The sequence below is a fragment of the Ictidomys tridecemlineatus genome, chromosome 4 (assembly GCF_052094955.1).
Source record: "Ictidomys tridecemlineatus isolate mIctTri1 chromosome 4, mIctTri1.hap1, whole genome shotgun sequence".
Lineage (NCBI taxonomy): Eukaryota > Metazoa > Chordata > Mammalia > Rodentia > Sciuridae > Ictidomys > Ictidomys tridecemlineatus.
The window spans coordinates 128,931,852-128,955,795 of record NC_135480.1 but is presented as its reverse complement, the minus strand read 5'-3'; the positions used below and the strand labels follow the sequence as shown (position 1 = coordinate 128,955,795).

Below are 23,944 nucleotides of genomic sequence, written 5' to 3'. Positions count from 1 at the left end.
AAAGGATCAAGAAATGAAAAAGGCTGGATGTGATGGCACATGCCTATAATCCCAGCAACTCAGGTGGCTGAGGCCCTAAGTAACTTAGTGAGACCCTGTCTCAAAATGAAAAATAAAAAGGAGGCTGTGGATGTAGCTCAGTGATAGATCATCTTATCCATGTTCATTCCCCAGTACCAAAAAAGAAAAAAAAAATTGGGGAAAAAAAATAATTCAATCACAAGACTCTCAATTTCCTAAGTTGAAATAAATGTTTTGAAAAAAAATGGAAGCTGGTATGCACAACCACCAGCCCTTTTTTAAGAAGTTCAAACATTCAAATCCTATTATTTTAATATGATACTAACTTAACAGTCTATATGGGTAGAGATGTCTATATGTTTGGGGTTGCAATGGAAACCATAGGGGGAGAGACTCTGGTTCAGTTATCTCCACATCCCCACCTGAACTTGGTACACCAGAGATGTTTAGTAGACATCTTGTTGAAAAAAAAAAAATAACAGAGGTAGTTCTCCTCTCATAATAATAATAATACTCTAAGTTAACTACCCTTCAACTCTATCTACAATGGAAATAATATGCATATTACAATATGAAAGCAATATATTGTGACATAAAAAGAAATGGAGAAGCATTCCAGAAAACTCATTTTGACCAAACTAACAAGGACTATCCTCAAAGAACCTGAAATGTTTTCCTTATACAAAATCTTTCTGTAATAAAATATTTCTCTCTTTCTTCTGTTTTTAAGCTAGGGACAGAATCCAGGGTCTTACACATATTTGTCAAGTCCACTGGGTTACATCATCAGTCCTAGAATGAAAAGTTTAACTGTAGCCATTTCTGAAAATACAGCTAAATTTCAGGCATTAGAAAATTAAGGTTGAGTTGTAGGATCCAGTGTTATTAACCTTTCTTAAACCATGCAGTTATAATTTAAACAATTCCCATTTGTTGAGTGTCCACAAAGCACCTGATGCATTTTAAACCATTATTTAATCTTTTGTCCTTCAGAAAAGGATACTATTTCTTTGGTTATTCTTTATTTCTCTCCATGTGGTTTTTGATACCAAGATTAAAATAAAACACTTCTTGAATAAATAAAAAACTACTAAGATTGTCAATTATGTAAATCAACCAGCACAATGGGAAAGAAAATTGCCACCCAATTTCTCTTACTGGTAAAAAACTGGATGTCTTTCTTCTCTCCTAACATGGTACAAGAATCCTCAAAGCAGGATCCTTAAATAAGGAAAAATCTCTTATTTAAGCAAAGAAGAGTTTTAAAAGTTTCTTAGTTACCTGGACTCTTAGCTTTGCTGCATCCATCTTTTTACGGAACTCTCTCTGTAACTTCACCTTCAAAGCAACATCAGAAAGATCTTTGTTTTCCAGTTCCTGTAGCTGCTTTTGTGTTTCATTTAATTCCACTTTTGCCTGTTCTGCTTCATGTTCTAGTTTTGTTACTTTCAGAGAATACTGTTTGCTTACAGACTTGGCGTCGTTACCTTCACCATAATGACAGTTATAACAATTAGGAATTACATAAAAAAACATAAAAACATAAAAATCTCTATTCTAAAATTCCAGCTGGGCAGAGTTACCATTTAAGCATCACATTAAAAACCCAGCTGTCCCCACCTACTCCTATTAAACACAGCTTGCCACCAAGACTCTTAAATAATTAGTTCCTTAATGATTGTTCCCATCTGGTGCCATTCAATCTTTTCACTAGTTCTGTGTTTTAGTGTGGCATTTCTAATCCTCTGAATTTGCAGTTGAGTTTTTCTTGCATCAACATCCAGTTAAAAGGATATTTGGAGTGACTTTGTCCTCTTGCTCAGTACACTTTGGCTTCCTGATACTCACAATCTGTGTTCTTGAATTTTTAAAAACATTATTAAAATTTATTTTTTGGGGGGATACCAAGGATTGAACTTGGGAGCTCTTCACTACAGAGTCATATCCCCAACCCTATTTTATTTAGAGACAGGGTCTCACTAAGTTGCTTAGTGTCTTGCTTTTGCTAAGACAGGCTTTGAACTCATGATCCTCCTGCCTCAGCCTCCCAAGCTGCTGGGATTACAGGTGTGCACCATGGTGCCCAGCAAAAACATTAAAATTTTTAAACGTATCAAAAGAAATAATAAAATGAATCCCCATTGTTTAGATTCAAGAGTTATCAACATTCTGTCACAGTTGCTTCAATTAAGTCTTCTTTTGTTATATTTGCTTAATATATAAAACAATCCCAGATGTTATATCATCTTTTGTTTATATTTCAATAAGCATCTATATGAAATGTGGATATAACCATAAAGTCATATCAATACTGATAATGACTAACAATACTGATACCTACTAATTCATATTTAGGCTTCCCCAATTATCTCAACATGTCTTTTATAATTGGTGTATTTTAATCAGAATCTAAACAAGGTCTATAATACAGCTGATTCTTAAGTCTCTTAAAGAGTCTTTTAATCTAGAGCAGACAGATTCTCTCCTTTTTGATTACACTGACTTGTTACAGATGAATTCTTTTAAAATACTTTGTGAATATTTAGAACATAAGAGAAAAATATGATTTTTTAAGCCCAAGTATTGACTCTAAACATTTGGTTTTGATTTGTTCTGAAATGAAAACTGTCTCTGAACTAAATTGGCAAACTCATGGAAATAGGAAACAGGAATCTAGAGTTCAGGGGACAAATAATCACCAGGGACAGTTTATGACACTGTTATACAATTTGTTACATTGCTACATGAAAAATCTTATAATTTTTGGTGAAAAGGAATTACTGAACTAAACACACAGTGAACTATCTTACTCTAAAACTATGAATATCTGACTAAAATACATATAACTGGGGACTAAGAGTGTAGCTCAGTGGCAAAGTGTATGCATAGCATGTATAAGGACCTGAGTTTAAGCCATGGAACTCTGAAATAGATACATAAAACTAGAGCGCATTTAAACAAATCATCTTGGATTGTTCATCAATCATTCAACAGACCAATGTTTTATCAAGAAAAAAAAATACAGTGCCAATTATACAATGATAAAATGCTAAACTGCCACTGACTGTAAGACACATCCTGATTTCAGATATTAAGATATGGAAAAAAGTATATGAGAACTGATGAAATACAATATACATGTCCTGTTGTTATTGCTGACTGTAGTAGTTGCTACTTGAAAAGTAAGCATACCATGACCCTTTTGCTAGTCACTATCTCTGAGGATCTTTAGGAAAGCTTCAAACTGTTGTTTGGTATTAAGAGTTTGAACTCAGGACACTTTAACACTGAGCTACATACCCATCCCTTTTTGTATTTTTTGAGACAGGGTCTTGCTAAGTTGCTGAGGCTGGCCTCAAACTGTGATCCTCCTGCCTCAGTTTCCCAAGTCACTGAGATTACAGGCTTGCACCACCACACCCAGCTTTTCCAAAGTGTTCTTGGTCCTAATGAGTAAGAAAAAGAAGACTCTGTGTACACTTAGGTGTCCTGTTTTAAGCAACAAAAATAGATATCCCAGGCAGAAAAGCATGCTTGTTCAGTGAGATACATGGCGAGATAACAACCCTGAAAAAAAAAAATTTATTCTAGGGATAAATATTCTCACAGGCACTGTCCTGAAACTCTATGGATGGAGAAGGCAATTCAACCCCTCGATCAACTCCTAGATATTCCTATGAGGAGTCAAATGGCATTTTATCCTGCCTGTGAGAAATGAGCATTATCAAACTCAAAACATCTGGTAGGTAGAGTAAGGATGATGCCTAACACATGTGTCACTAGGAATGAGGAAGGGAAAAGCTTTGGCAAAGCAGAAGAGGTTAAGAAAGGAGAATCAATAGCTAGAAATCAAATTTGAAGGAAAGACAAGTGGGAAAGCAGCTTTCTTCTTGCTGAGAGCAGATATGAGGCTCATCTTAATGTATGTAGTTTGATTGAGATTACCTCTTGGGCTTGAAAAAAATTAAGATAATGTTTCCTTCAGTTTTCCAATGAGAACAGATAGTTGGAGTTACGGAAAAGAAATGTTAGTGTCTTTTATTCTTTTAATTTTCTATTGAATTTCAAAGTGTTCAAGGCTGATCCTTTGAGTATTTGGGGAAGAAAAATCAAAAGTCTAAATTGACCTTTGTAAGGCAAACCTAATTTGGGGGAAGACAAGGAGAGGATACCATACTTAACTCAATCAAACAGAATGTGAAACAAAGAGCTAAAAACTTGGCTCACCTAGGAGAACAGCTCCCAAGAGCAAATCCTCATGTTTTTAGAGAAATAAAAATTACCACCATCTAAACTATAATGTCAAAAATTAACATTAAAAATGAACTAAGTCCAGCCATGTTTAGCTGGTACAAACCTGTAATCCCAGCAACCCGGAAGGCTGAAGGAGGAGGATCAAAGTTCAGTCAGCCTAAGCAACTTATCGAGACTTGTCTCAAAATTAAAAAAAAGAAAAAAAAAAAGGCCTGAGGATTCAATTTCCAATACAAAACAAAAACTAAGTCAATGATGATTAATAATTTTTTTAAAAGAAATTTTTATTTACTTTTTAGGTGTAGATGGACACAACACAATGCCTTTATTTTTATGTGGTGCTGAGGATCAAACCTGGGTCCCGCCCATGCTAGGCAAGCGCCCTACCGCTGAGCCACAATCTCAGCCCATGATTAATAATTTAAAACAAATAATTATTATAATTTTGTTAGAATAACATCTCAGATGTATTCTTATATGTTCAGTATTTTTTTTTAAAGAGAGAGTGAGAGAGGGAGAGAGAGAAAGAGAGAGAATTTTAATATTTATTTTTTAGTCATTGGCGGAAACAACATCTTTGTTTGTATGTGGTGCTGAGAATCGAATCCGGGCCGCACGCATGCCAGGCGAGCGTGCTACCACTTGAGCCACATCCCCAGCCCCATGTTCAGTATTTTTTTAATGGGAAAAATACCAAGTGTCATAGAGTTTCAGCACAACACAAAGTTCATACTGGCTAGACACATTACAGATAAAATCCACCCTAATAAAATTCTTTTAATAACTAACCTCCACATACTGGCTCTAAAACACACCTTGTCATACCTAATCCAGTCTATATTGCATAGTGCTGAGCTTCAAAAAGTACAGTAAATGTTACCACATCAAAAGCAATTTTAAAAGTTTTCTCTCTCATATAACCTGTTCATAGGACAATATTACCTGTTTTTATTAATTCTTTAATCAGATCTTCCTTCATCTTGATGTTAATTGTAAGTTCTCTCATTTTTTGTTTAGCTTCATTAAGTATGAGTTCTGATTTCTTTAATTTTTGCAAATTCAACTCTTGACTCTCCCGGAGATATTCAATCTTTAAATCTTTAAAATAAAAATAACAAAACTGAGAACAAAAATATACCTGATCATAAAATATTCAAAAGTAGGGTTTTAAAGAAAAGAAGAACAACCAAGTGTGGTGGCACATGACTCTAATCCCAGTAACTTGGGAGGCTGAGGCAGGAGAGTCTCAGGTTTGAGGGCAGCCTCAGCAACTTAGGCTCTCAGCAGTTAAGTGAGACGCTGTCTCAAAATAAAAAATAAAAATGGTTGGAGATCTCCAGTACCAAGACAAACTAAAAACAAAGCAAAACAAAACAGTTTAGAGGTAGCAGAGGGAGGACAAAAAGGAAGGGAAGGAAAGAGGAACAAAATACACAGGAATTGAGACTTCAGCTTTCTGGCTGACAGAGTTTTTATTTCCTTAAAATATGTTTTAGTTATATCTCCTAGGTTTGGATAGTTGGTCATTGCCCTTAACATGAGTTCTCTGAGATAGATATAAAATCTCCAGATGGGGAGAGGGGTGAGTTTTTTCCTATTAACTGCTAGTTTTATTGTGAACAGAGAATGCACTGAATATCCTGCTTCTGAGAGTGTGGTCTAGCAATGTTTGTCAATGTCCTGCACCAGAATATAAAATAACACTGTCATTAGCATCTGTTTTAGTTTGACTTACTTTTTTTTTTCTTTCAAGGCTAGGCTTTCTCAACTAGTATATTTATTTATATTCAGGCATAAATTTCTTTTCTGATTGCAGACAAATAACAAATGGCTCAAGAATAACAACTCAAATAACATCTTTACTATTTCTACATTTTGAGATTAGTTTTATTTATAATCAATTTTTGGTAAATATTATATACATAGGCTCTTAAACAGATGTTCTCTATTTTCACATTATAGCACTTATCATGTTATTTATATTCCCTATAACCTTATTTTTTCTATATTGACCAGTTTTCAGTTGTCAGCAAAGAGAGATAAGTTAAATTATCCTATTGTACTATATAGTTTTTGCAACATAATTTTTTAATTTTTCAGTACAAGGGATGGAACCCAGGGGTGCTCTGCTACTAAGCTACATCCCCAGCCCACTGTATTTTTTATTTTCAGACAGGGTTTTGCTAAGCTGCTGAAGCTGGCCTCAAACTTACACTCCTCCTGCTTTAGCCTACCCAGTAGTTGGGATTACAGATGCACCTGGTTTCAAGATAAATGTTTTTGATGCTGTTATGTGATGCATAAAAATACTCATCAATTTTGTTCTAAAACATCATAAGCACCCAGTAGACAACTGGGTTTTAAGACCAAATATATCACTAATGGTAGGCATATGTGCCAATGCAGAGTAGACACCTAAAAGATTACTTACAGTGTACTTTAAAGTAACCAAGGGTACAAAGCATTATCAACTCAAGTCTATAAAATATAATTTCTATTCAAAGAGAGACTGTATCTTTAGACAGAACTGATAGGAAAAAATTTTTATTAAGGAACAAAATTTTATGAAAAATATAGGCAGAAAAGAGAATATAAAGGAAGGTCTACCAACCAGGAAATCTTTCCTATCAAGTTCCAGTTTTGAGAGTTCATAGATACTTCTTAAATTATTGACTGAAAAAAAAAAGCAGTGTCTCTCACAACCCCTAATTTAAATTATTTGAGAAAGTCTATATACCTTTACTTCCCAAACTTGACTTTCGTGCTTCATCCTGAGTATCATTCAACTCGGCAAGAGAACAAACAGAACTTGGCTTTTTAATCCATGGATGACTTCTACACCTTAAAAAAAAAAAAGAAAGAAAGAAAAAAATCCAGTTAAAGGGTAATTTGTGTTTATAATCTAGCCTCAAATTAATTTCTCCAAGAATTAACAGTAATGTTAAAAAATTAATTACATAAAACAAAGCAGGACCTTATTAATGTTCTTCAAAATAAAAGGATGTCCCCCAAATTGGATCCAGTGGGAAGTCCACCATGTTTGCTGCTATTCTGGAAGCAGAATTCAGAAAGCCAAAAAATTCCCTCTGAAAATTAGAGTCTAATAACTACCAAAGCTCTGAAAGCAAAATTATTTTTCACTTCTAAGACTTGTTACTTTTGTTCAAACACTATTTTCACAACATATTAGATGAAAGTACATTTAACAAAAACTACCTGCTCTTTTATTAAGTGAAAAAGATACACTTTAATTAAAAAAACCTATTGCATCATGTAATAAATATAATGATGTTTATTAAATGAGTCTATATTTAACATACCTAGCTCTACATTTCTCTTGACCTTCTGATTCTTCATCATCACTGTTATCAGAAAATTGGCAGTGGAGGACTTCATCTTGTTCTTCTATATGGCCCAACAGCATCTCACTTCGTGTTCGAAATCCAGCAAATACTTGATCCAGAGAGTATGTAGGAGAGCTTGTATAGACCTTGCAAGTGATTCCCCCACCCAACAACAAAAAAAGTGATTTTTTAAAATGTTTATTTTATCCTATTTTCAAAATGTTTTAAAGAGGTTATTAAATAGTTACTTAAAAAATAAACAATCAGTGAAAAATGCTCCCTTAAAAAAGAGTCAAAATTAATTTCACAATACTGTTGTGCCTCATGGACACATACTTCTTTCAGAATCCACACAGCTCTTTCTCTTCTAGAAAGATCTTCTATCTTCAATATTAGCTTCATAGAAAATAGTATTCAAAAATAAAACCAGCCAGGCATGGTAGTGCATGCCTGTAATCCCAGTGGCTCAGGAGGCTGAGGCAGTTAGGATTGTAGGTTCCAAGACAGCCTCCTCAACTTAGCAAGGCTGTACGCAACCTATTAAGACCCTGTCTCAAAATAAATAAAAAGGGCTGGTAATGTTGGCTCAGTGATTGAGTACCCTTGGGTTCAATCTCTGATACCAAAAAAGAAATAAAATAAAATAAATCCAAAGGGACGGATGGAAAATATCCCAATTTAACACAGTACAGGTACTTCCCAACAAATATACCTACCCCTCAATCTTCCCTGTCCAGAATGTTTAGAGAATTGTGAGATTATTGCTAAATTTCTATATCTCCCCTCATAGGAATAAATCCAGAACTATTGCCACTCCCTCAGCCAGAACAAATGTTACCAATTTGAAAATCAGAATGCAGACATTCATACTTGACATATGATAGTTAGATACAGTTGAATTAATGTTTTAATGTTTGATATATAATTGGTAAAAAAATCTTCTGTGCTAGTCTAAGGATTTTCTATATTATAACATGCTTCTATTGGAAATGCACTTCAAGTGCTTAAAAAATGACTCTGGAAAACAAAAGCAATGAATTAGATAGAAATTGCTTTTATACTTTTGTTCAGGGTTCTATTACTTAGTATTTTCATTTTATCACCTCTGTAACCAAACATTAGGGTGACTTCTCAGAAAAATAATAAAATCTTGGATGAGCATTCAATTTACTAATGCAAGACATTATATAAGCTGTTAAAATTACAACATAAAGTAGAATATGTATATCGCACGGTGGTTCAAAGTTTAATCACTTGACAGTAGGTCCCTCACACATCCCTTCCTCAAAAAACCTACCTGTTACTAAAGATCCTCTTATTTATATCTGATTTTTGTGACCCCACTGTTGGTCACTTAATGGCACCATCTATCACATCAACTCTATGATGGATAAGGGGTAAAGTTTTCTAGGTGGCTCCCAGTTTGAGGGAAAATGTTATGAGGGAGAAAAAGTCTTCCCAGAAGAACCAACTCAAAAAGTATATATCTAACAAGTATAATGTACCCAGCATGGTGATATGGCCTGTAACTGACAAGCATCAAGTTTTTTCTTGTCAGGGTCTGGGTGTCCTCTCAAGAGCAAATAAAACCTTTTGTTCAGAGTCAAACTTAGTTTTCTGGGATTGTAATTTGCCTTTAACTTTTCTTATTTTAAAGAAAACCAAACAGCCAAGCTTAATAATGAACACTAAATAAGATCTGCTTATTTAAGTTTATTTATTTTTTTTTTAATTTTCTTTTTTTTTAATATTTATTTTTCAGTTCTCGGCGGACACAACATCTTTGTTGGTATGTGGTGCTGAGGATCGAACCCGGGTTGCACGCATGCCAGGCGAGCGCGTTACCGATGAGCCACATCCCCAGCCCTATTTTTTTAATTTTCAATATTTATTTTTTAGTTATCAGCGGACACAACATCTTTGTTTTGTATGTGGTGCTGAGGATCGAACCCGGGCCGCACGCATGCCAGGCGAGAGCGCTACCGCTTGAGCCACATTCCCAGCCCTAAATTTATTTTTTAAATGAACTCATTTTTAAATTTTTTTTAGATGTGTAGACCTTTATGTTATTCATTTACTTATATGTGGTGCTGAGAATCGAACCCAGTGCCTCACACATGCTAGGCAAGCGCTCTACCACTGAGCCACAGCCTCAGCCCTGCTTATTTAAGTTTAAATCAAGATCTGGTTTTGGACTGGGGGTGTAACTCTGCAATGGAATGCTTGCCTATGCTTGAGGTCCTGGACTCTACCACAAAAAATTTAAAATCATACTCTTATGAGAGAATATATAATGACTATCAAATGTTCACAATGTGTTGTTAAATGAGAAAAGCTACTAATGACATACATGTATGACAAATATTATACTTTTAAAATAAATAAGATCTTTTCCCTTTTTCCCTCCAACATGTATAAGTAAGCATATAAGAAATAAAGTTCAAATTCTTTATATAATTGATTTTAAATTGATTAAAAGTCATTTCCTCCCTTTTCATCTGAAAGTATTTTAAGCTGAAGAAATATTTCACATGCCAGATTATAATTACTTCAAGAAAATATTAGAGGTAGACAGCAGGAAAAAAATATTTGAGATGGAAAATATTAGCTAGACTTCTGCCAAGGAGAAGAAATCCAGGAGAAAATTAAATTGCATTTTAGATGTACTATTTGGCTTAATTTAGCTCATTTTGGTATTCAAAGTGAAACCTTCCCCTCACTTTTAGAACACTGGAACAACACCTGAACATGTGGGCCCTGCCATCATGCCTGACTTCTCCTGGCTGCTGCAGTGACTGATATAAACACAAGAGGTGACCAGGATTTCTAGATACATAATAGGAGCAAGAGAATTCCCAAACTGCTTATCATATGGCCTTTGTACCTCCTTCCTTTTCCCCCTTCTTTTGATGGATGGTTCTTTTAGGGTAGAAGGAAATATTTTAAAACAAAATTAAAAATTTGCTTATTTGAAGCAATAACTATGGAAGTTTTTATTCCATGTCTATTTCAGATCTACTCAAACAACTTGTGATAAAGAATAATTATACCCAATTTGATTCAAATATATGAACTGTCAAGATCATTGTACTATCATGTGTAACTAATAAAAAAATAAAAATTAAAAAAAAGAATTATAATAAAAATAAAAGAAGGGGCTGGGCTTGTGGCTCAGTGGTAGATTACTTGCCTAGAGCACTGGGTTTGATCCTCAGCACCACATAAAAATAAATAAGTAAAGCGATTGTGTACATCTACAACTAGAAAAATAAATATAATTAAAAGAAAGTCTTAATGAGGACCTGGGTTCAATCCCCAGTACCACAAAAAGAAAAAGAAAAAAATGATTTAACCCTTCTGGCAGAGCCCATGGAGCTCTAACTCCCCAGAGAGAGAGAGACAACTACCACCATCAAAAATGAAAAACAAAAAACGACAAAAAAAACCCCCTCAATTAGCAAATAAAAGAATGGACAGAAACAGAAAAATTTTCAAATTACAACCAATAATTGAAAGAAAAGGACTTTTTAAATATAGAAGATAAAAATTATTAAATAAATTAATAGATATTTGAAGCCTACAAAGAATTTCTTTCTTCTTAGTCTATGAAAAACTCTGTCATATTCAACCATAAAGAAAATGTCAACTGAAATAATAATATTTGTTTAAAAGTTAAAATCTAAGCACTTAAAACTGAAAAGCATACAGGCAAGGACAGTATCTATCTTACTCACTCTGTGACATTTGGGCCTGGGGCACCATGCATATGCTGAGGATGCCGTTTACCAGGCATTGCAGGTACTTCAGAGCCAGCATCTCATGTAAACCCTCTATATGGCCCCACCATGTTACCCCATCCTTACAGATGCTTACTCAGGTTCAGCAAACATCCAGGACTACACAGCAAAGTTGGTATTCACACTCAAGTGTAAGAGAAAGAGAAACATAAAAGTTCATAAAGCCAAACAGAAAAAAAAAAACTGCTAAGACTGTAGAACTACCCATAATATAATACTATAAACAATTTTTTTTTTCAATCTCAAAGAAAAAAATAGAACTGTACCTTCCTGGAATCTTGTCTTGATGGAATATAAATATAATGCCCCAAACGAGTGTCAAACGGTACAGTATATGGTCTTTTTTCAGGGATCCTGGCATCAGGCCCATCTCCACAACTTTCTTTAGTCATTGACAGGTTAAGTTTTGTTAGTTCTTCACTCAGTTGATCCACAAGAAGCTGCTGTTCTATTATTTTTTCATTCTTTATAGAACAGAAATGAGAATTTGAATAGAGAACCTTAGCATATGTAATTAAAAATCAATTTTATAAGGACTGGAGTCGTGGCTCAGTAGTGAGCACTTAGCTAGTATACATAAGGCACTGGGTTCAATCCCCAGCACTACATAAAAAAAAAAAAGGGTATTGTATCCATCTACAACTAAAAATATTTTTAAAATAAATAAATAATCAATTTTATATTGACCAAAATCACAAATATCTTAACAGTACAGTCAACCTTCATTTATCCAAAGGCTATCTTTCTGCTTTCTAGTGTTTTTTTTTTAGTAGTTATTTTAGAATGTATACACACACACACACACACACACACACACACACACACACCATTCTTTTTTTTTAATCTTTATTTTATTTTTATGTGGTGCTGAGATTGAACCCGGTGCTTCATGCATGGTAGGCAAGCGCTCTACCTCTGAGCCACAATCCCAGCCCCAAATTAGTACCATTCTAAGTGGCAAAAATCTTTTGAATAGTAAACATGTAAGCAGCCAAAAAAAGTCAATACTCAAAGACTATACCCCATCTACCGTGACTGTTTATTTTGCCACTGTGATTGCAGTAATTTAATTAGCTATCTCATGAAGAATGGACTTTTGGAGTAAAATCCAAGAAGAAATAAGAAAGCTGAAAGACAAAATATCAGATTATAGCAGAGATGTCGGCAAAGGAGAAAGTGCAGTAAAGTGAAAGCTTTTCATTAGTGAAAAAGAAAATCAGAAGCACAAGGAAACAAAAGATAACCAGCCACAAAAGATCCAGGGAGGAAGAAAACTTGGAAATCAAAGGCAGAATGAATTATAGGTCGTGTGTGTGGAAGGAAGGTAGTGTTTTATGTATCCTTTAAAGAATTTTTTTTTTAGAATGAATTTTTTTAATATTTATTTTTCAGTTTTCGGTGGATACAACATCTTTGTGTGTGGTGCTGAGGATCGCACCCGGGCCGCACGCATGCCAGGCAAGCACGCTACGGCTTGAGCCACATCCCCAGCCCCTAAAGAAAATTTTTGAAGTTTTTCTAATCCAGATAGCTCTCTTTGTTTTACCTGGGGATATAGCTCAGTGGTAGAGCACTCATCTAGTATATGCAGGGTCCTGGGTTCAATCCCCAGTACCACCACCACCACCAAAAAAAAAGTATGTAAGTTAGAAGTGTTAAGTGGAATCCCTACATTGCCTGGGAAAAGGGCAAAAGTACTAATTAATATTAGAATTTAAGTCAAGAATGAACAATATATTCTAGAATAACCACTAAAAAATAGAATAAAAGTACAACTTATAAGTTAATGGAGAAAACAATAAAAAATTTTAAGATAACCAACTGATCCAAAAGGTTAGAAAGGAATAAAAAAAAGGAACACAGATAGAGCACAAAGAATAAATATTATTTATTAACCAAAACATAAGAGCAATTATGCTAAATTCATGAATGAACTACATAAGATAGTAGTAAAGACTGACAGAGAGTACTTTTAAAATTAACCATATGCTGCTTATAATAAATACAAATTAAAATAGGTAAGATTAAAAATAAGACTTTTTATACATTTATTTTTTAGAAGTAGTTGGACACAATACCTTTATTTTATTTATTTATTTTTATGTGGTGCTGAGGATCCAACCCAGGGTCTCACGTGTGCTAGGTGAGTGTTCTATCACTGAGCCACAACCCCAGCCCCAAGTTTTTTTAATCAATAAAAAAAGCTGGTGCAGCTACAGTAATATAAAAATAGACTTTAATTCAAAAACCATTAGAAGCATCAAAAAGAGGGTAGCAAAAGTATAAAAAAAGTATAAAAATGTCAATTCACAAGGGTAAAATAACAGTTCCCCTAATTTATATGCACTTTGACACATATAATGCAAAATTTATCAGTATTACATGAAGATTTATGAAAAATCACAGTGGGAAACTTTAACATCACTCTCTAATGATATAACAAAAAGATGAAAAAAGTGAATAAAAATACACATATGAATAACAGGATTAACTGTACCAATGATTGCAGAACAAACATTCTTTCTAAATGCAACTATAACAACAACAAAATTTGGTTTTAAACTTAGCCAGAAAGCAAGTTTCAATATATTGAAAGTGTTGAAATCATGCATGGTATGCTATCTGACCACTGGCAATTAAACTAAAAGTTAATAATATAAAATTTAAAATTCCCCAAAGAGAAATAAAATAACTGTTATAATTCAAAAATCAAAGGAAAAGTCAAAATAAAAATTAAGAAATATTTTGAGCTGAATGTAGAATTCAAGTAAAGATAAGATTAGGAAGACTTATATAAGGTGGGTGTGGTAGTATATACACCTGTAATCCTAGCTGCTCAGGAGGTTAATGCAGGAGTATTACAAGTTAAAAGTCAGCCTCAGTGTTTTGGTTTGGATGTGAGATGTCCTCCAAAAGCTCATGTATCAGACAATGCAAGAAAGTTAAGAGGAGAAATGATTGGGTTTCTTCGAGAGAGGTGAATTAATCCCTGATAGGATTAACTGAGGATAACTAAAGGGCGGGTAAGGTGTAGTTGGAGGTGGTGAGCCATTAGGGGGATACCTTTGGGATATATATTTTGCATCTGGCAAGTGGAGTCTCTATGCTTTCTGATCTTCATGTGAGACACTTTCCTCCACCACTCTTCCACCTTGATATTCTAACTCACCTCGAGCCTTGAAGAATGGATCTAGCTATCTGTGGACTGAAACTTCTGAAACTGTGAGCCCTCAAATAAACTTTTCCTCCTCTAAAATTGTCAGGTCATTTAGTCACAGCAGAAAAAAAAAACTGACTAAAATACTCAGCAACTTAGCAAGATCTTGTCTTAAAAAAGAAAAAGGGTTGGAACATGGCTCAGTGGTTAAGTGCCCCTAGGTTCAATCTTTTTTTTTTTTAATTTTTTTTATTATTAGTTGTTCAAAACATTACAAAGCTCTTGACATATCATATTTCATACGTTTGATTCAAGTGGATTATGAACTCCCATTTTTACCCCATATACATATTGCAGGTTCACATCGGTTACACATCCACTTTTTTACATACTGCCATACTAGTGTATGTTGTATTCCGATGCCTTTCCTATCCTCTACTATCCCCCTTCCCCTCCCCTCCCCTCCCATCTTCTCTCTCTACCCCATCTACTATAATTCATTTCTCTCTCTTGTTTTTTCCCCCTTTCCCCTCACTTCCTCTTATATGTAATTTTGTATAACAATGAGGGTCTCCTTCCTTTACCATGCAATTTCCCTTCTCTCTCTCTTTCCCTCCCCCCTCTCGTCCCTGTTTAATGGTGATCTTCTTCTCATGCTCTTCCTCCCTATTCTGTTCTTAGTTGATCTCCTTATATCAAAGATGACATTTGGCATTTGTTTTTTAGGGATTGGCTAGCTTCACTTAGCATAATCTGCTCTAGTGCCATCCATTTCCCTGCAAATTCCATGATTTTGTCATTTTTTAGTGCAGAGTAATTCTCCATTGTGTATAAATGCCACTATTTTTTTATCCATTCATCTATTGAAGGGCATCTAGGTTGGTTCCACAGTCTAGCTATTGTGAACTGTGCTGCTATGAACATCGTTGTAGCAGTATCCCTATAGTACGCTCTTTTAAGATCTTTAGGGAATAGTCCAAGAAGGGGAATATCTGGGTCAAATGGTGGTTCCATTCCCAGCTTTCCAAGGAATCTCCATACTGCTTTCCAAATTGGCCGCACCAATTTGCAGCCCCACCAGCAATGTACAAGTGTACCCTTTTCCCCACATCCTCGCCAGCACTTGTTGTTGTTTGACTTCATAATGGCTCCCAATCTTACTGGAATGAGATGGTATCTTAGCGTGGTTTTGATTGATTGTTAAAAAAAAAGAAGTGGGGGGAGGGAGGGAGGGAGGGAGGAAGGAAGGAAGGAAGGAAGGAATAACTTTAAATGCATATATTATAAAAAGTTAAAGATCAATGAACTAATCATCCATCTAAATAAGTTAGAAATACAGCAACCTCCCTCCTTGCAAAGTAGAAAAATTAAATAATGGACAGAAAATAATGAAACGATGAACAAATCTACAATATTGAAAATATGAATAAATATTTTCTGTGGTGCTAGGGATCAAACCTAGAGCTTCATACAAGAGCTCTATCACTATACTACATCTCCAGCCTGAAGATTCTAATAAAATTTTTTAAAAAGCAACTTAGATGCTATCTCAAAATAAAAAATAAAAACATCTGGGGATATAGCTCAGTGGTAAATGTCCCTGGGTTCAATCCCCAGTACCAAAAAATTACAAAAAAAAATATTTCCACAATGAAAAATTCTCATCCAAAAAGCTTTAGGTATCAATTAAAACATTTTTTTTCAATTCAAACATTTAAGGAAGAAACAAGACCAATGTTTCACATATCCTTCTTCCAAGTTTAGAAAAAGGGAACACTACCAAACCTATATTAGAAGGCCAAATAACTTGTTGCTACATCTAACAAAAATATTATGAGGGGAAAATATAGACCAATCTCACTTGTGAGCCTAGACACAAAAATCCTAAAAAATATATATATTATAAAAATATATAATATAGCACAATAGTGCAGAAAAGAGCTGGCATAGTAAACTTGACTGTTATCCTTTCAAAAATCAGCTACAAGGTTGTCAGGTATCTGAGAACTTAGATTTGGGGAGGGTTCCTTGCCACGTTCCTCTCTACTAAAACACTCAGGGGTCACTCCAGGGGAACTGGACTGCATGAAATAACCACACAAGAGACAGAAATACCTTTTATTTGGGGTACTGTGACAGCTCCTCTGACCTTAAGGGTCTGCAGAGAGAGCGAGCTTGTGCTGACCCCTTTTATTGAGGAGAAGCCATTCAAAATGAGGCAAGGGGTCAGGTTTCAAGGCGCTGGCTGAGTCTAGCTTCATGTGATATCAGCTGTCAGCAGTTTGACTGACATCTAGGAAGGCCACACCCAGAGTAAGAGAAGGGCGCAGGGGGCTGGGGTTGTAGCTCAGCAGTAGAGTGCTCGCACTTGTGAGGCCCTGGGTTGGATCCTCAGCACCACATAAAAATAAATAAATAAAATAAAGGCATTGTGTCCAAAAACACCTAAAAAATAAATATTAAAAAAAAGGGGCTCCCACTCCTGCTGTATCAACGCGCACAATTTATTCGTCACCCCCCCGGCTATTCTGCTGCAGCCGGACCCCGGCAGGTGGTGGCCCGTACGGGGAGCCCCGGGACACTAGGGGGTAAGTGACGAAAAAAAGCTGCCCATCCATAGATAGGACGGGAGCAATCTGCTCGTCCCTAGGCAGATAGGGCGAGAGGAAAAATGGCCATTTTGAGAAAATGGAGAAGATTGATACAGTATGTTTGTGTCTTGTTTTGTCTCAGTGTATTGTATTGCCTTTATGATGAAAATATGGAAGGGGTGAGAAGTAAATTACTAAGGGAAGAAGGCACCCCAGTGGAACCAAGAATAGTTAGGGCATGTGTTGATAAAAGCCCAGGAACTCTAGTCAAAAAGAAGAAAAAAGTTCAGAGGAGGAAGGATTATCAAGAAAGAAATTGCAAAAGGCTACTACTAAGTTATTTTTGTTACCGGAGGGTGCATGAATCGGTGCAATGGCTGCCACGTGCATGAGCCAGTCATGGCGCAGCAAGGGCTTTCCAAGCAGCAGTAACCAGCTGTCCCCACCCCCCCTGCCTGGGGAGCGGGATGCCACTGTGAGAGACCAAATCCAAACCGGACCGGGAGGCACAGTCTCTCAGGCTCTTGCTCCCTGTGCTCAGAAGCAGTTTGAGTCCGGGACACTCCCCAGGGCCATCTGGGGCTGCCCAGGATGCTACAGCCAGCAGAAGACGCTATCAGCGTCCCTGATGTTTGGTCATTTTCAATGCCAATAACTAAACTACAATGGTTCTCCCACACCTGGAAGCTAATGAGTAATGAGCACTATTAAGGCTTATTTCAAATGTAAAAAACCTTGAGATAATGTACTAAATTGTTCAGAAGGTTGTCTTCTTAGTGGAATGCTACAGGATTTTCTTTAGCCAGCATTGCAGAGTTCCTGCCTTCCTCACAGTGCCGGTGAAAATGAGGGTGGAAGAATTTCCAATGTTGCTGAGAACTGGAGGAGACTTCGGATCAAGCTAGCTGCCTGCAGAACTTACCTGGACTGTGATTTAAGCTAACTGCCTGCAGAACTTACCTGGACTGTGATTTAAGCTATCTGCCTGCAGAACTTACCTGGACTGTGATTTACCGGGACTGTGAGTTAATCTATTGAGACACTGCTTTACCTGGACTGAGATAACAAACTGTAATCTACAATGAATTGTAACTTGGAATCTTTGCAAACAGTGTCATTGCTGGTATAATTTTTCCAAGGGCTTCTTGCATGGAGCCATCAATTGGCTTAATATTGTAACATTTTGTATCCTCCCTTTCTGTTTGTAGCAGGTTATTTATGGTGTTTCTGTAAAAACCACTATATTCGTTATTTAAATTAAACAAAAGGGGGAAATGTTAAGGTCTGTAAATAAGTCAAAATAACACCTGGTATTTTGCCAGGGGAATGTTAGAGTTCGTAAACAAGTCTGGATGGTGCCTGGCAAAATGCCAGAGGGAGTGGTTTGAGAAGTAACAAAAGTGAGCCATTAAGTGTGGAGATTCCTTATTGGTTGACTGATGTATCTAGTTTATGCTAATTAAGATAAGCTGTGCAAAATGTATAAATAGCTCTGTTGTCCTACAATAAACGGCTCCCACTCCAAAAAAAAAAAAAAAAGAAAGAAAGAAAAAAGAAGAAGGGCACACACAAAGGGCATTTCCATGGAACATTCTATCCCAAATAGGGCAAGAGGGTAATATCACAAAGGAACAGGTGAACATAGCTCGACCCATGGGGCTGCAGGAAGGCAGGCCTATGCATGAAGACACATTTGGCTGCATTTTTACTACTCTCAAGATTGGGGCTACCATCTACAGCCACTTAAAAGTAGCCAGATCATCAGGGATGACCGACAGTGCCTCAAACGGATCAGGAGAGGAAAACGCTGGTCAGATGACATGGCGGCCTCACACAGTTCCTGATAACAATAGCTCATCATGCTCAAACTGTACAAGCAATGTGTTTTATACTGAACACCTGCTTTCCTTCTAGTAGTCTGTTCTAGATAGAAGGCACCTTTATGATCAGCCCTCAAGAAAATCATAGCCAAAGTCTCTACTGAGTTTCCCTGACAAACTTTTCACAGGTTGTCACAACTCACTATTTGGAGAATTAAGCACATCCCGTGTGACTCCACCTGAAGATAACTCTTTGAAGCCTGAACTTGGTTTCCCTTAAACTTTGTTCCATGTGCTTTTTCCATTTGCTGATGGCTTTTGATTTCATAGAGACACCTATCCTTTCACTGTAATAAATCTTAGTCACAAGACAACTATATGCTGAGTCCTGCTAGTACATTATCCAGCCTGAGGATGGGTCTTGGGAGCCTCAACTCAACATTATTTCACAACAAAAGAAGGGGGTTATTCCAGGAATGCACTGGTTTAAAATTAGAACAACCAAGGTCATTCACTACATTAGCAGAATAAGTGAGAAATGTTGTATGATTAAAAATCATTTGAGAGGCTGTGGTTGTGGCTCAGCAGCAGAGTGCCTGCCTAGCACATTTGAGGCCCTGGGTTTGATCCGAAGCACCACATAAAAATAAAAGTATTGTGTCCATCCACAACAAAAAATATATTTTTAAAAAAATCATTTGAGCTTGGCATGGTGGTGCACATGTGTAATACCAGCAAATGAGGAAGCTGAGGCAGGAGGATTGCAAGCTCGAGGCCAGCCTCAGCTATTTAGTGAAGGCCTAAACAACTTAGTGAGACCTTCTCTCAAAATAAAAAAGGGCTGGGAATATTGCTCAGTGGTAGTTTGATAAAGGGTGAATAAATAACACTTGTAGTAAATATGGTACGTAACAGTGGTATGTTGAAAGCTTCTCTATGATTAGAAACAATGCAGGAATCACTACCTGTACTCACCTATATATTGGAGATCCCAGGAAAATACAGAAAGGCAAGAAAAAGAAAGAAAAAGTTAAAAGATAGTAAAGAAAGAAATAAAACTCATCATTTGCAGATGATAAAATTATACAATCATAAATAAAAATCTACAAGGATTTATAAACAAAACATCAGAATTAAAGGGCTGGGGATGTAGCCCAGTGGTAAAGTACCCCTGGGTTCAAGTCCTAGTAACCAAAAAAGAAAAAAAATGGGGAGAACAGTGGTGAAAGAAGAGTCTCTTCAATAAATGATGCTAGGGTAACTGTTATCTATATGAAAAGAAAAATAAATGAAAGCTGACCTTTATCTTATCCACAAAAATCAATTCTAGGAGGAAGGTAGAGCCAATGTAAAGGGCAAAATGATAAATCTCCTGGAAGATAATATAGAAAATATACTCAAAGGAAAAGTGTATAAACAGAAAACAAACATTATTAATATTATAGAAAAAGACTATTGAATTTTATTATAATACAAAATATTTTCATCAGAAATCACCACTAAAGCTGATGCAGTTATACCTGTAATCCCAGCTACTTGGGAAGCTGAGGCAGGAGAAACAATCTCAATTTGGAGACTCCCTAGGGAAACTTAGCAAGACCTTATCTCAAAATAAAATCAAAAGGTCTACAGATATAGGTCACTGGTAGATTGCTTGGTTAACACACACAGGGACCTGTGTTCAATCCCCAGTACACCTGGGGGTGGGAGAAGAGCCATGGAAGCTCAGGAGGCTGAGGCAGGAGGACTGCAAATTCAAGGCCAGCCTCAGCAACTTAGTGAGGCCCTAAATAACTTAATGAGACCGTGTCTCAAAAAATATAAAGGCCTGGGGATGTGGCTAAATGGTTAAGAGCCCCTAGGTGCAATCCCTGGTTTAAAAAAAAAAAGAGACACCACTGAGACGAAAACCTAAGTCATAGAAATAGAAATAATATTTGCAAAATCATATTCAGAACATGTACCAAAATTCTATAAATTTATTTAAAACACTGACAATTCAATAGAAAAACAAACAAAAGACTTGAATTAGCACTTCATAAAAGAAGATATTCAAGTAACCAACAATATATGAAAAAATGTTTAATCTCACTAGTCATGAGAGAAATGCAAATTAAAAGCACAATAAAAGCCAAGTATGATGGCACACACCTGTAATCCCAGCAGCTCAGGAGGTTAAGGCAGGAGGATGGAGAGTTCCAGGCTAGCCTCAGCAAATCAGCAAGGCCCTAATCAAGTCAGTGAGACCCTATCTCTAAATAAAATATATTTTAAAAAAGGTCTGGGGATATGGCCCAGTGGTTAAATACCCCTAGGTTCAGTTCCCAGTACCAAAACACAAAAATAAAAAACCACACTTCAAAGTACAAAACTCAACAGTACTACAGATACAAAAATACAGAGAGAATCAAACCCTACCAATATAAAAACTACCAACCCAAAAAGATAAATAGGATGGGAAAAAAGTAATAAAAGACAAACAAAGCAAACAGGAAAAAAAAATAAACAGATTGATAGGAAGTATTTTTATTTATCAGTAGTAACCTTGAAAATAAGCAGAGTAAATCCTTCAATTAAAAGATAGGGCTGGGGGGTTGTGGTAGTAGCTCAATGGTAGAGCACTCACCTAGCACGGGCAAGACCCTGGGTTCCATCCCCAAAACCACATAAAAATAAATAAATAAAGATATTGTGTCCAACTACAACTAAAAGATAAATATTTAAAAAAATGAGACTAGGGCTGGGGTTGTGGCTCAGCAATAGAGCGCTTGCCTAGCACGTGCGAAGCCCTGTGTTCGAACCTCAGCACTACATAAAAATAAATAAATAAGGGTATTGTGTCCAACTACAACTATAAAATAAATATTTAAAAAAGATAAAGACTAGCTGAGTAGATAAAAGCAAAAAGTAAAACCTCAACAGAAAAACACAGACCCAACCATATGCTGTTCATAAGAAACTTAACTTCACTGGTAAAGAAAAATAGGCTGAAAGTGAAGGGGTAGAAAAATGAATATATATACCCTGCAAATGGAAACCAAAAATAAAGAGGGGTTGGACTCTTCTCTCTCACCATATCAAAAATCAACTAAAAAAAAGGATGAAAGATCTTTGATATAAGGAAAGCAACTAAGAACAGAATAGGGAGGAAGAGCATGAGAAGAAGATCACCATTAAACAGGGACGAGAGGGGGGAGGGAAAGAGAGAGAGAAGGGAAATTGCATGGTAAAGGAAGGAGACCCTCATTGTTGTACAAAATTATATATAAGAGGAAGTGAGGGGAAAGGGGGAAAAAAACAAGAGAGAGAAATGGATTACAGTAGATGGGGTAGAGAGAGAAGATGGGAGGGGAAGGGAGGGGGGATAGTAGAGGATAGGAAAGGCAGCGGAATACAACATACACTAGTATGGCAGTATGTAAAAAAGTGGATGTGTAACCGATGTGAACCTGCAATATGTATATGGGGTAAAAATGGGAGTTCATAATCCACTTGAATCAAACGTATGAAATATGATATGTCAAGAGCTTTGTAATGTTTTGAAAAACTAATAATTAAAAAAAATGAATGAAAGACTTACCATCTGACACTGCTAGAAAAATTTCAGGGAAAAGCAAAAACTTACAAATGGGATTATAACAAACTAAAATGTTTCTGTACAACAAAGGAATCAATCAACAGAGTAAAGGACAACCTACATAATGGGAGAAAATATTTGCAAATTATTTATCCAATAAGGGATAGATTCCAAAATTTATAAAGAACTTAAATGACTCAACAGCATAATACTAAAAGTATTTTAAAATGGTCAAATGACCTGAATAGCCATTTCCCAGAAGAATATATACAAATGGCCAACAGAAATATGAAAAAATGCCCAAGGAGACTACTTATCAAGGAAATGCAAAACAAAACCATAATGAGATATCATCTTAGCTCAATTAGAATAGCTATTATCAAAAAGAACACAGCCAGGTTTGGTGGCACATGCTTGTAATCCCAGCAGCTCAGGAGCCCGAGACAGGAGGATTCCTAGTTCAAAGCCAGCCTCAGCAATGGTGAGGTGCTAAGCAATTCAGTGAGACCCTGTCTCTAAATAAAATACAAAGCAGGGTTGAGGATGTGGCTCAGTGGCTGAGTACCCCTGAGTTCAATCCCCAGTACCCTGTCCCCCCCCCCCAAAAAAAGGGAAAACACAACAAAATAAAACAAATGCTAGGGAAGATGCAGAGAAAGGAGAACTTTCATACACTGTCAGTAGGAACATAAATTAGTACAGCTACTATGGAAAACAATATGGAGATTCTGAAAAAAAAACTAGAAATAGAATTATCATATAATCCAGCAATCTCACTACGGAGTATATTTCCAAAAGAACTGAAATTAGTAAGTCAAAGAACCATCTGCAGTGTCATGTTTACTGCAGCACTATTCACAAAAGCCAAGATATTCCATTATCATAGGTATTCAACAATAGATAAATGGATAAAGAAAATGTGGTATATATACACAATGAAATATTATTTACTTATAAAAAAAGAATGAAATTTTATCATTTACAGCAACATGGATGGAACTGGAGGGCTGTATGTTAAGTGAAATAATTCGGGCACAGAAAGACATAACTGCATGTGGAAGTTAAAATACTACAGTTGCCACCAGAGCCTAGGGAGGATTTGGGAAAGAAAAATGCATAGATGATAAATGTGCACAAGGGTGCAACTGAACAGATAAATAACTTCTAATGTTCTATGGCACAGTATGACAAATATGGCTTATGGTTCAATGAGTATTTCAAAATAGCCAGTATAGAATCAGGGTGATATACAGAATTTAAACAGATCAATTTCAAGTGACGAAATAGCAGATGTCATCAAAAGTCTACCAACCAAGAAAAGCCCAGGACCAGATGGATATATAGCCAAGTTCTACAAGACCTTTAAAGAAGAACTAATGCCAA

The 23,944-nt window shown here is 36.0% G+C and overlaps 1 protein-coding gene and 1 non-coding gene across 8 annotated transcripts in view; one reads left to right on the top strand and one right to left on the bottom strand.

The window, feature by feature from the left end:
* The window catches only part of Kif27 (kinesin family member 27), a 91,505-nt gene that overhangs the window by 39,270 nt on the left and 28,291 nt on the right, over nt 1–23,944 (bottom strand). For all 7 annotated transcript variants that reach the window (XM_040285624.2, XM_005340914.5, XM_078047407.1 and 4 more), the window contains 5 exons: nt 11,683–11,880; nt 7,596–7,765; nt 7,013–7,116; nt 5,218–5,373; nt 1,303–1,508 (listed from right to left, as the gene is read on the bottom strand). In XM_040285624.2, the coding sequence (XP_040141558.1) occupies nt 1,303–1,508; nt 5,218–5,373; nt 7,013–7,116; nt 7,596–7,765; nt 11,683–11,880 (834 nt within the window). The remainder of the gene's footprint in view (nt 1–1,302; nt 1,509–5,217; nt 5,374–7,012; nt 7,117–7,595; nt 7,766–11,682; nt 11,881–23,944) is intronic.
* Nucleotides 12,965–13,036, top strand: Trnat-agu (transfer RNA threonine (anticodon AGU)). Its single transcript has one exon. It is a non-coding gene; the product is annotated as a tRNA-Thr (tRNA).